A 12,575-nucleotide genomic window follows, 5' to 3' on the forward strand; every position below is an offset into this window, starting at 1 on the left:
TGTTCCTTTGTTATTAATGGGTCAAAATTTAGAATTTTCTACTTAATATCCCTTTGCTTGTGGACTGCAATGAACTGCAAGAACTAAAAAATGTGGCTCACCAATATCTTCTCAACAGTGAATAGGGATGGGCAACCAATGTTGGACAATCAATACAAGGATGAATAAAAGAAATTGGACAAGTAGCATACATAATCGCAGCAATCCCAATGTATAAATGTTTTTCTTCAAATTAAACAATTTGCAATTTATGAAGAGGGTTTAATTTTGCAATCAATCCTAAACATGTTATTTAAAATCAATAGTTACACAATTAAAAATTAAGTAAAGCTAAACCCAGGCAGTGTGGTAAGAACTGATCACACTGACAAAAACATATTTTTAAATATATAAGGTTGAAATTTACTTGGAAATTATTAACTTAGTTCCTATATTGTATGGCAATGGGGATTGGATTTATACTCTGGGTTGCTGACACATCATTTATTAGTTGAGTTTATAGATGTTTGCACTGGAAGCTTTGTTATTACTGGATTAAATGCTGCACTTCAGGCAGAACTGAGTTATCAGTGCAACAGATTTCTGGTTTAGGTAAATACAATTTCTTTATCATTCATGATGTGATTCTGATATGCTCTGCTACTTTGTTTTTTTAAAGTTAAACTAACTTCCACTTTTAAATGTAAGAAACATTGAGCAAGTGATTACCTGCAATATATTTTTCAAATTTTTGAAGAGAATATGGAGTATTGGTTTAACACAGGTTTGTCCAAGATCTGGTCCACAGCTAGATACTGTCTACGAGACGTTTTCATGTGGCCTGTCTCATCATTGTCATATAAACAAACGCTCAAGTCCAAAACTTCCTTGCCAGACATTTAAAACATAAAAGTCGGGCGGCATGGTGGCACAGTGTTAGCACTGCTGCCTCACAGCACCAGGGACCTGGGTTCAATTCCTGCCTGGGGTGATTGTCTACGTGGAGTTTGCATGTTCTCTCCACGTCTGTGTGGGTTTCCTCCAGATGCTCCAGTTCCTCCCACACTCCAAAGATGTGTGGGTTAGGTTGATTGGCTATGCTAAATTGACCCTTAGTGCCAGGGGGTTTAGCAGGGTAAATATGTGGGGTTGCTGGGTAGGGTCTGAGTGGGATTGTGGTAGGTGCAGACTCAATGGGCCTCTTTCTGTACTGTAGGATTCTATGATTCTATATTCAGGGCTTGTTCATCCAATCACAGGCTAGTACCTCCATCACTGGCTGCTGACAGACTGCATATTAGCAGCCAATGCATGGATAAACCAGCTTGTGATTGGACAAGCTCATATCATCAGTTGATGGGTAAGTTCTTTAATATCATGTTTCTAGCTGTGGAGCTCGAAGTGGACAGCTAAGTTCATTGGAGAGCAGGCAGGTTACAGCCTGCGACACCGAAGTGGATGAGTGGGGTGCGACGGGGGGGCTGGGGAGAGTGAGTGAGAATGAGTGACCGAGTGCATGGGGTAGACAGCGTGTGTACGGTAGTAAATGAATGAGCAAGTGCAGGCGAGAGACTGAGTGAGTGAATGCAGGAAAGTTCAAGAGGTTGAGTGAGCGAGTGCAAGCAAGTGTGAGAGGCTGACTGAGCAAGTGCAAGAGACAGAGTGAACAAGTGCAGGTAAGTGCAAGGGGCTGGCTGAGCGAGTGCAAGGGAGAGTGCGAGAAATTAAGTTGGGGGGTGAGTTTGTAAGATTGAGTGGTGGGGAGCTGAGTTCAAGAAACTGAGTGTGTGTGGGGGTGAGTTCGAGAGAGTTTGTAAATGAGTGTGTGGGGCAAGTGTGAGAGATTGAGTGTGTTGGAGTGATTATGAGTCTGCCTTACATCTTGTCTCAGGTTTCTCGCTCACTGCCACACACCAACATATACACAGGCACCTACTTGTAAAGTGAAGTTTATTTATTAGTCGCAATGCTTAGATTAACACTGCAATGAAGTTATTGTGAAAATCCCCTAGTTGCCACACTTGGGTACACTGAGGGAGAATTTAGCATGGTCAATGCACCTAACCAGCATGTCTTTCAGACTGTGGGAGGAAACTGAAGCACCTGGAGGAAACCATGCAGACACAGGCGCAGACACAGTGAGAACGCGCAGACTCCACACAGGCAGTGACCCAAGACGGAAATCCCAGTGCTGTGAGACAGCAGTGCTAACCACCATACCACTGTGCCACTCCTCACATACTAATTCTCTCATACTCTGGTCATTTGTTTTATTTCTTTTTAACTTAATAATTTGTTGCTTTGACATTGACTTTTGATCAGCAATTGTTTCTTTCCTTAAAACTCAACTTTTTTTTGAAGTTCAGTTTATTGTTGTGCCCAAGCTTATCTTTCTAAAATTCACATATTGACTCCTTGAATGAGAAAAATATGCAAATATGACCCCCTGAGTGAAAATGTTGGACAAGCCTGTTTTAACAACTTTAAATAGCCACTGTATTGGGCTTTTTTATAGTACTTTTCTGCACTTAAAATAATAACAATAATAAAAATTATCTGCAAAAAGAAGTAGTTGGACAATGCTGTGACAAAAAGTGTTATCTGTCTTTTAAGCATCTTCTGCAACTGCACAGTGTGAAAACCATTCACACAACTCACCTATTTTTAACAATGCATCTGGAGTAGGAGAATCGTAGAGAAGATTTTCAGGCTTGAGATCACGATGAACAATTCCATTTTCATGCAGGTACTAGCCAAGAAACAACAAAATGCACAGTAAAAAACAACAAAATGCACAATAAGAAACAACAAAATGCACAATAAGAAACAACAAAATGCACAGTAAGAAACAACAAAATGCACAGTAAGAAACAAATGCAGTTACTAGCAGCTGATACATGCCATTCAACTAATGCCTATAACAGCTGTAATGAAGCTGTTGTTTTATACTTAATCAACTAAATAACAGTGAATAATCATTCATGTGGATGATACTTTTGCCAGAGGCAAATAAGGATTGTCATGGTTTAATTTTTAGTTTAATTGTATCTTTTATTTTTAATGGAATTACAGGAATCCTTAGAGAGCTAAATTTTCTCTATATTTCTGTGATATAAACAGTTTTCTCAACAGTACTACAATAATTAAAATTCGGTAAAAATATTGACTTCTGAACTATGCTTTGACCAGATTTAGGTTTTTTGTGGTGTTGAAAGGAAGGTTGTAAAGTGGGCAGAAGTATACAAAGAAGAACATTGAAATACAATGGTTGTGCAAACAGAACCTTTAAAAACAGTATTATTTCTCATAGAAGTCCTTTCCTCTTGTAAGGTAACATCATAATAAGACTAATCTGATATTCTTAAAATGTTGAAGATCACATCCTTTTTCAGTCATAATTATGGACAACTGAACAAAAGGAGTTAGTGGTCATATAAACAGTGGGTTATAGAATAGAAATAAAACTCCTCACTCTTCAATGAAAATAAGGCATGAAACAAAGAAGATTTTAAAAGAACATTTATATCTGAAATATAACTTCTTGGACTTAACTGCAAATCACTCATACTTTGCTCTCACAACTTGTTTTCTTAGCTTGAAAATTACTGTGAGCTGTTATCTTATGACTTTTGTATTAAATTTATCTTTCACTACTTTAGCAAAGGCATTTGATCTGTTACTTCTAATTGGTTTATAACTCCATTTAAATAGTGGAGAGGAGAACTTGAGACCAGCGCTTAATGACTGCAAAAGCACCATTATCAAGTAGCAATACGCAGAGATATTTGAAGAGTTGATGGGAAGCACCGATGGCTGCTTCTCATATGATTTGCCTGGTGTGAGGCAATTCAAGTGGTGCATTGAAATGTGTCCTCACTGTATTTTCCAATGGTTGAAGGAGCAAGATTATTCTGTCAAATACAACAACTGGCCAAACCATATGGAGGGAGCATCTTCCTTATTAATTTCTGAAACAACAAGTTAGCAAACAAGCAGGCCTGTTCTTTAGCTGTTAAAGGGTCATCAAAAGATTATAGTCATGGTATACTTATGGTGATTTACTTATGTTCAGGGAAAGTTGGCAGAATCACAGAGTCAGTATGGTGCAAGAGTTCATTTGGCCCACCAAGTCTGCACCAATTCTCCAGTATACGGGTGAATAATGGTGAGTTACTGGATGAGTTTGAAGGCTTCTGCTGACCACTCAAAAGGCTGAGAGAATTACAGAGCTTTGCATAAGAATGGGGGATTAATTGCAGTGCTACTTGATCTGCATTAAGAGCAGATAAGGGACAGAGGGAGGCAGACAGGGACACATTTGAGAGGAGGGGTAAAAAGAGGGCTCTTAGATTGTCCTACCTTGAAAAGGTCTTTCAGACCATTTGTTGGGAGGAGCCAAGAGCAGCCCCTCAGGAGGATCTGCTTCTCAAAGGAAGTAGTAATGGACATATATGATAAAAAATTCCCATAGGCCTTTCATCTTCCAACTCATTCCAGGTGGCAGCTGGTGATATTAGCAATCTTTTGTAATTTTTTGGGGAATTGAAAGAGGTGCTCTACATGAAAACGTATACTTCATCGTTTTCTTCCAGAGAAGGGGACACAAGGATGCAAATGCACATTAAGTTTGCCAAGACAGCAGCATTTCCAACGATGCAAGGTGTCATTGAATCTACGTATATGCTTCTGTGGGCCACCCATTTCAACAGGGAGCGATACATAAGAGCTACCATTTAATCAGTGGGCAGTTGGTGTGAAATCAAACCAAAGGATTCATCTTGGTACATGCCTGCTATGCTGGAAGCACTCAAGGTGCTGTCTTCCTAACACACTCAACAATTCCATCTGATCTGGTAATGAAGTTCTCAGAATGCTGCAATATTCTAAATTCTGTACAAAAAGGCTGCTTTGATTGCTGAGCTTTAATGGGTCAGTTTTTCAACTTACATCATGATTTCCCACATTGAAGCAGCCTGAAAAGTGAGTCTGTGAGCTCCTTGTGACAGAATTCTCAACAATTCCTGCCATTATCAACAGTTTATAATAGACATGCTCAGTAACAAAGTGAAATGGAAAGTTTTTAAAAAATATTTTTGCCAACATCCTGTTGAAATGGTTGATTTCTGTGAAGCATCGTAAGTTTACAGCACAGAAACAGGCACTTGGTCTACCGTGTTTGCATGGACTAAAAACAAGCCATCCAGCCTAATCACCATTTAGTCTGTAAGCCATGCAGGTTAGGCATAAGAGGGTCATATCCAGACATCTTTTAAATGAGCTGAAGGTTTCTGTTTCTGCTATCCTTCAAGGGAGCGAGACAAGACTCCCACAATCATCTGGGTCAAAAGGAATTTCCTCCTCCTCCTCTAATCTTTCTACCAATAATATATACCTTGAATCATTAGCTAAAGTAAATAGACCCTTCCCATCCACTCAATCCAGGCCTCTTACAATTTTTTACATCTCAATCAATTCTTCCCTCAGTTTCTATGAGCACAATACATTCTTTTCTCAAAGCTGCAATTTCTGAATCATAGAAACATAGAAAATAGAAGCAGAAGTAAGCTATTTGGCCCTTCAAGCCTGCTCCACCATTCATTTTGATCATGGCTAATCATCAAATTCAATATCCTGATCCCAACTTCTCCTCCGTATCCTGTTAGAATTTCATGAGATCATCTCTCATTAACTCCCATGAATATAGTCCTAACCGACTTAGTCTTTCCTCATATGGCTGTCCTGCCATCCCAGAAAATAATCTGGTAAATCTTTGTTGCATTCCCTTTATGGCAAGAACATCCTTCCTCAGATGAGAACACCAAAATTGTACACCACACTTCAGGTGTACATATAATGTGAATGGTTGGGAGCCTAGCACAGATCCCTGAAGTACCCCACTAGTCACTCCCTACCAACTGGAAAAAGACCCATTTGTTCCAAATGTTAGCTTCCCGTTTCCAAACCAGGAGCAGGGGCAGGGACAGCTGGACTCATCCCTGCCCCCATGTCTCTTCTCTGTGACAATTTATAAATGATAAAAGACCTTCATTCCCACTCCCAGAGGACTCTGAAAATACAGCTCTCTGTCGGTTCAGAAGTTGAAAGCACCAATCTATGTTAAGTCTCTGATGGTGAATAAATGATTCATCACTCAATAGCATTAAATCTTGCAGCAAGGCATTAAGATTAAGGGGAGGCATGACCTAGTGGTATTATTGCTAGACTATAATTCAGAAACTCAGCTAATATTCTGGGACCTGTGTTCAAATCCTGCCACAGTAAATGGTAAAATTTGAATTGAATAAAAATTTTCTGGAATTAGAATCTGATGACCATGTTGATTGTTGGAAAAACCCACCTCGTTCACTAATGTCCTTTAGGGGAGAAAATCTGCCATCCTTACCTGGTCTGGATTTGACTCCAGAGCCACAGCAATGTGGTTGACTCTTAACTGCCCTCCAAGGGCAACTAGGGTTGGGCAATAAATGCTGGCCAGGCAGAGACGCCCATGTCCCATCGATAAAAAAAATCAATAATTCCAATAAATCTATAATTTATGGATTATATGCAAAGTAAATCATTAAAAAGATGTGCTCCAGAACCAAAGGATGTTATGTTTCTATCATGACAGTGTGTAGCTCCACAGGAATAATTATTGTTTGATTTTATGGACAGCAGATATCATATTCAGTTACCAAGAAATAAAGTATTAACACATTAATACAATGGGTGTGATCTTACCTGCTTTTCATGCTAGTAGATGGGTGTGGTGAGCCAGTAAAGTTGCATGACAGGTGAAAAATCAGTTCGCACGCAGTTTCTCATCGCTCGCAATCTTACTGGCCCTGGTATTCTAGTGTGATTAGCCTCACACAATTCTATTTAAATCCTAATTGAAGTATTATTAGTGAGCCCAGGATACAATTGTCCATGCTCACTTGTCTTAACAGCCTTGTGGGTGTAGGGTCTTACCAACAAGGATCACCCATGGTCTCCATCAACAGGGACTTAGCATGGTGGCCTCGCCAGTATGACTGGAAGCCACTGAGGCTCTCTAGGAAATGGGGACTGAAGGGGGAAGAGGACAGTAGCCCTTAGGCAATGCCAGCCTGGGAACCTGCCAGAGCTAGGCAGCTACCCTGGCACTGCCAGCCTGACAGGATATACCAGGCATCCTGGCCCTGCCCACTAGGCACTGGGCAGTGCCAAGGGGTTGGGCCATAACGTGGGCAGGGCGATCGACCAGGTTGCGGGGAGAAAGGCACCCCCTGCTAGCCTCCCTGGCCAGTCAATTCCCCTACTCCTCTGAGCTATCACCCAAGGGGAGTGGGGGAGGTGACTGGCCAGGGAGGTGAGGGCGATATACTGGGAATTGATTGACAGATCTCTCTGCTCTATCACAGAGAACAGAGAGATTTGCCCATGCACAATTGCAACCTCTAATGTGAACAGCCAGCTTTCTGGCGAGCTTAAATCCTGCCCTCCTCCCTCTAACAGATTATGCATCATTCTTTGCACTAAATGCTGTAAATCTCCCATTTTCATGCTCATTCAGCACTTAAGAATTTTTTTGGTAAGATCGCACCCAATAAGTTTCAAGCGAAAAGAATCAACAAAATTTAACACAATCAATGGACAACGTAATCTGGGAAAGATAATGTTTGCTATCCATCAAATAGAATCCCTACAGTATGGGAGGAGACAATTAGGCCCATCAAGTTTGTACCATCCATAATCCCACCAGGCCATTTTCCCATAGCCCCACACATTTACCCTGCTAATCCCCCGACACTAGGATCAATTTAGCATGGTTAATCAACCTAACCCACACATCTTTAGACTGCAGGTGGAAATCAGAGCACCTGGAGGAAACCCACACAGAAATGGGGAGAAAGTGCAAACTCCACACAGACAGCGATCTGAGGCTAGAATTGAACCTGGGGTTACTGGTGCTGTGAGGCAGCAGTGCTAACCACTGTGCCATCATGCTAAACTAATGCAATAGGAAGGGTTATAGATAGGGTAGCTGCAAAGACATGATTTTTCTTGACAAAAAAGACATAAATAGATAAACTCAGTAAAACAACAAACAATAAAGATTGGACTTGAGGATAAGGGGCATCATAGAATCCTTACAGGAGGCCATTCAGCTCATTAAGCCTGCATCAACAACAATCCCATCCAGGCCCCATCTCTGTCACCCATGTATTTACCCTGCTAATCCTCCCTGACAGTACGGGTCAATTTAGCATGGCCAATATACCTAACATGCACATCTTTGAACTATGGGAGGTAAAAACCATGTAGATACAGGGCAATTGTGCAAACTACACACAGACAGTGCCCGAGGCCAGAACTGAACCTGGGTCCCTGGTGATGTGAGGCAGCGGTGCTAACCATCTCAGTATGATTCTAATTGCCCTCAAGTCCAAGGTTTATTGTTCATTGTTTTACTGAGTTAATGAGGATGGCTGGGACTCGCTTCCTTTTAGTCTTACAGTAGCCACTGAGCAATGGTAACAATTCTCACTGTGCTATGTATGAAAAAATATATTTATCTCTGTCAATTCCTGTACATATATGTTAGAGATATATGGAGCTCAACACACTGAAGCAGTATTTTTTGCCATTTTAATAAAAAGCAACATTTTGAACTCTATACACTAAACCATATGTAACTGCAGAGAATTTAATTGATGTCAATATTAACATATTTATCAGGCATTTAAAAGGAGAATGTTCTGGTGATAAATATTATGGATCCATTCAGACCAGTCAATGAGAAAAAGTAGAGTTCAACACAAATTAAAATAAAGTCATATGATTAAGTAAAAAGGATTGCATATTAATGATCAATGAGCTTGAATAAACAAAGGAATGGGGTCTGTGCATTTTGGTTGATTGCAAAATCTGTCAACCAAGTGCTCACAGATGGTAACAGTAAAGAAAACAAACTAAATTGTGGGATTGCATGTGTGTGAATGTGATGTTGCTTTTGGCTTTTGTACTGTGTTCAGTTTTATTCTATGTATTCCAGCAATGCTTCCCAAATTACTTTTCAAGATGACTCCGCTTTAACACTTGAAAATTAACATGACTCCGATGCCAACAAAATCAAAGCAGCAATAAAACAGCATGGTATAATTATTGAAGTTTGTGCATTAGAATGCCACATATATAATAAATGCATGACACAAATTTGAAAATGTGCTTTTTAAAGTACGTTGCAAAAATGTTATTGGCCTAGATCTTCCATTCTCCGAGCTAACCCAAAAGATGCGCTGGTTCCCAGGCAAGGACTGCATGGGAATTGCTTGGGCAGCTTCAACTTCTGTTGGGCAATTACTCCAAATTAAAGAGACTATGGGTGATTCTGACTTTCTCTGCAAAAGTTACCCAGGAAAGGCTAGTTGCATTAAAACAAGTTCTAACTCCTGGGTAACTATGATGCTGACACCCCCCATCACCTAATCTCTCCCAGACTGCATGATTATTGCCTCAACCAACAACTGACCCTCCAATCCCCAAGCAATTGACTACCCCCAATCTCAACTAACCCTCAAACCCACCGATCACCTGAATACCATCCTGTCCACTCCCCAGTTGTAAGCTGCTGGATACTATTCAGGAGGTCTGAATGGAATCTTTGTAGTCTTAAGTAGATTAACTGTATGACTGTATGTATTTATTAACAACAAAAACAATGAAATATATACACTAAAGGGTTCAAGCAAGAAGCTGTGTCCTTGCTTGTGCACATAGATCTATTCAACACTAAACTGATCCCTAAGTGCAGGGCTTGTGTTCACTTACATCACTATGTGGGAGGTACCTTATTGCTGTACTCATTCCCATATTAACCCTATATGTGCCACATCCTTATATTACACACTCCACTTCCCAACCAACTGATTTGCCCCACTTTCTGACCACACTGTCCTCCATCTGCCTCTCTCCCTTGCCCCAAGCCACTTACTTTATACACTTATTTCACTTCCTGTCAAAGTGCCTGGGACCTTTAGACTTACCAGTTTAGGGCAGCTAGTGCCATAAGAGGCTATGGTTTAATTTCCCTTAACAATCCTACACTGCACAGAAGGCTTCCTGGATAAGCTCCTCAATCGTACAGCAGTCCTGTTTGAGGCAAGAAACGTGCAACTCCAGGCCAAGGTAAGTGAACAGGGAATGGTTGTGTTGGCCTTGCTGGTAGAACTGGAGACCACTGAGGACCCCCAGAGAGGTTGAGTGCAAGTGTGGGGTGGGTTATTTGGGAAGAGCCAGCCCAGCATGTTGGTAATGTCCATCGGGCAGTGCCAAGGACAGGGCCTATAGAGAGCAGGACTAATGGGGGGGTGGGGAGCTATGGGGCTGGCCCGATCAGGAAGAGATGCAGGCTGCTGGACTCTGCCTGCGATCAGATTGGGGGGGGGGTTGCTCTGTATTGTGATTGTTGGGAGGCGGGCTGGGGTTACATTTCGGGCAGTGTAGGTCTTGCGATCAGCCGTGGGCTCCCTAATTGCATGGGGGGGTGGAATTTTTTGAGGCTACCTGCAGCAGCAGGGGCCTCTCAGATGTTTTTCTCTGCCCGTCAGACCTCTGCCTCTGCTACTGTGCATGTGCATAATAGCTCGTTCTGCTGGCTGGCTTGCCAATTAAGCCCAGCTCACTGCAGCAACTAGAAATGATCTTTCCGTGCACTACGTCCATAAGATTGGGCGTGAAAACTTAGCCAAGAAATGGATTTGCAACTCTCCCATTTTCACAGTAGCGGGACACTTCGAATCATTCTTGTAAAATTCTGCCCGATGTGTCCTAAATTCAGACAGCCGAGTTAAATGCAGAAGAAATTCTATGAAGAAGATTTGACAGAACATTTTCCAGCATACAAAGAATTTTGATCCAGAAAAACACTGTCAAATACAGGGTTCAAGGACTAGAAGGCAAATATTTGAAGTGTATTGCGTAAGAGGTCATAGAATGTTGAACAGATTTCCAGTAGGATTGGTGCAATAGGAGCTGTTTAATTTTGAGCAACATCACAACTTCTCAAATGGGTTGGGAGCTCTTTTTACTGATTCACGCTTTTTTTCTATTCTTTCACTGGATATGAATGTCACTGGTGGGCCAGTGTTTAATATTCATGCCTAACTGTCCTTGTACTGAGTGGCTCAAAAAGCCATATCAGAGGGCATTAAAGAGTGGATATGGAGTCACATGTAAGCCACATCAGGTAAGAATGGCAGATTCTTCCATAAAGAGCATTAGTGAGACAAATGGTTTTTATGACAATCGACATTGTTAAACTTCTAATTCCAGATTTTTCTTTTCATCATCTGCCAGAGTGCAATTCAAACCCAAGTCCCACAGCTCGATCTCTGGATTGCTATTTCAGTGACAATGCCACCACACAACCACAATCCCATCCTTGAAGGAACAAATATGGGTGATAAAATTACCTGAATATTGCATCCTTGCAAGTATTTGTAGTATAAGGGTCTGGCAAATATAGGGTTAATGTGGGACAGCACAGTAGCATCCACACAGTGATGCAAGAGGCATATGATCTATACCCAGACTCAGTCCAGTATTGGACACAGCCATGTGTATCAGCAAACCACAAGACAGCTCCTAGCTTATACTTTTTACTATATTTGTAAATAGTTCCAAGAATCAATAAGGATTATAGTTAACCTACCTACGACTACGAAGATATATTCAGACCTACCGAATTGTAATCAACACCCTTCAACAGACATTTTTTACTCAAAATATCTAGTAAGGTTAGTTGCAGACAGCTTTTTAAGCCCCAGAATAATTGCATTCATCACAATAAGGGCCTGAAATCAGGCTAACCTAGGAGCCAATCTGGCACACCTTGGAAATATATTCCACAATTCTGTCCATTTTGCCAAAAAAAGTAAAAAATTAATAATGCACATTTTCTTGATTAACAACATAAAAGTCAGAAATCAGTGTTGCTAATATTGTAGGCTCATACTTTGGATCAGTGCTGGGATGTTTGTTTCTGAGTTAGAACGCTGTGGCTTAAAGACTCACTTAAGAGGCTTGAACATACAGGCTGGGATTCTGCAGCCATTCAAGGTGGTGGGATCTTCCAGTTCCACCGATGGCACACCCCCACTACATGTTTTTTGGCGATGGATCCTGTCACTGTCAATGGGATTTCCCATTGCTTCTATCCTCACTGCCAGGAAACATACAGCTAGGAGGCCAGTGAATCCCACCTATAATCTAGGTTGACATTGCATCATATACTGAGAGCTCCACTGCTCAAGGTATCCCCTTTCAGATGAGATGTTATATCTAAGTCCTGTATGCTTTCTCTAGTGGATGTAAAAGATCCTATGTCACATTTGGAAGAATAGCAAGAAAATTCTAGTGTCCTGTGGAAAATTCATCCCTCAATCAACATTACAAAAGCAAATTATCTAGTCATTAATCTCATTGCTGGTTGTGTGGGATCTTGCTGTGTGTACATTGGCTGCTGTGTTTTGTTACATTATAACAGTAATCAAAAGTAATTCATTAGCTGTGAAGCACTTTGGCATGTCATTGAGTCAAAATGCAAATATAAA

The 12,575-nt window shown here is 41.0% G+C and overlaps 1 protein-coding gene across 1 annotated transcript in view; it reads right to left on the reverse strand.

Moving 5' to 3' along the window:
- Positions 1-12,575, reverse strand: part of camk4 (calcium/calmodulin-dependent protein kinase IV) — a 112,274-nt gene that overhangs the window by 40,953 nt on the left and 58,746 nt on the right. The window contains exon 6 of the mRNA XM_080189705.1: positions 2,638-2,728. Within this exon, the coding sequence (XP_080045831.1) occupies positions 2,638-2,728 (91 nt within the window). The remainder of the gene's footprint in view (positions 1-2,637; positions 2,729-12,575) is intronic.

Source organism: Carcharhinus amblyrhynchos, chromosome 5 (assembly GCF_965287045.1).
Source record: "Carcharhinus amblyrhynchos chromosome 5, sCarAmb.v2.hapA, whole genome shotgun sequence".
Taxonomy (NCBI): Eukaryota; Metazoa; Chordata; class Chondrichthyes; order Carcharhiniformes; family Carcharhinidae; genus Carcharhinus; species Carcharhinus amblyrhynchos.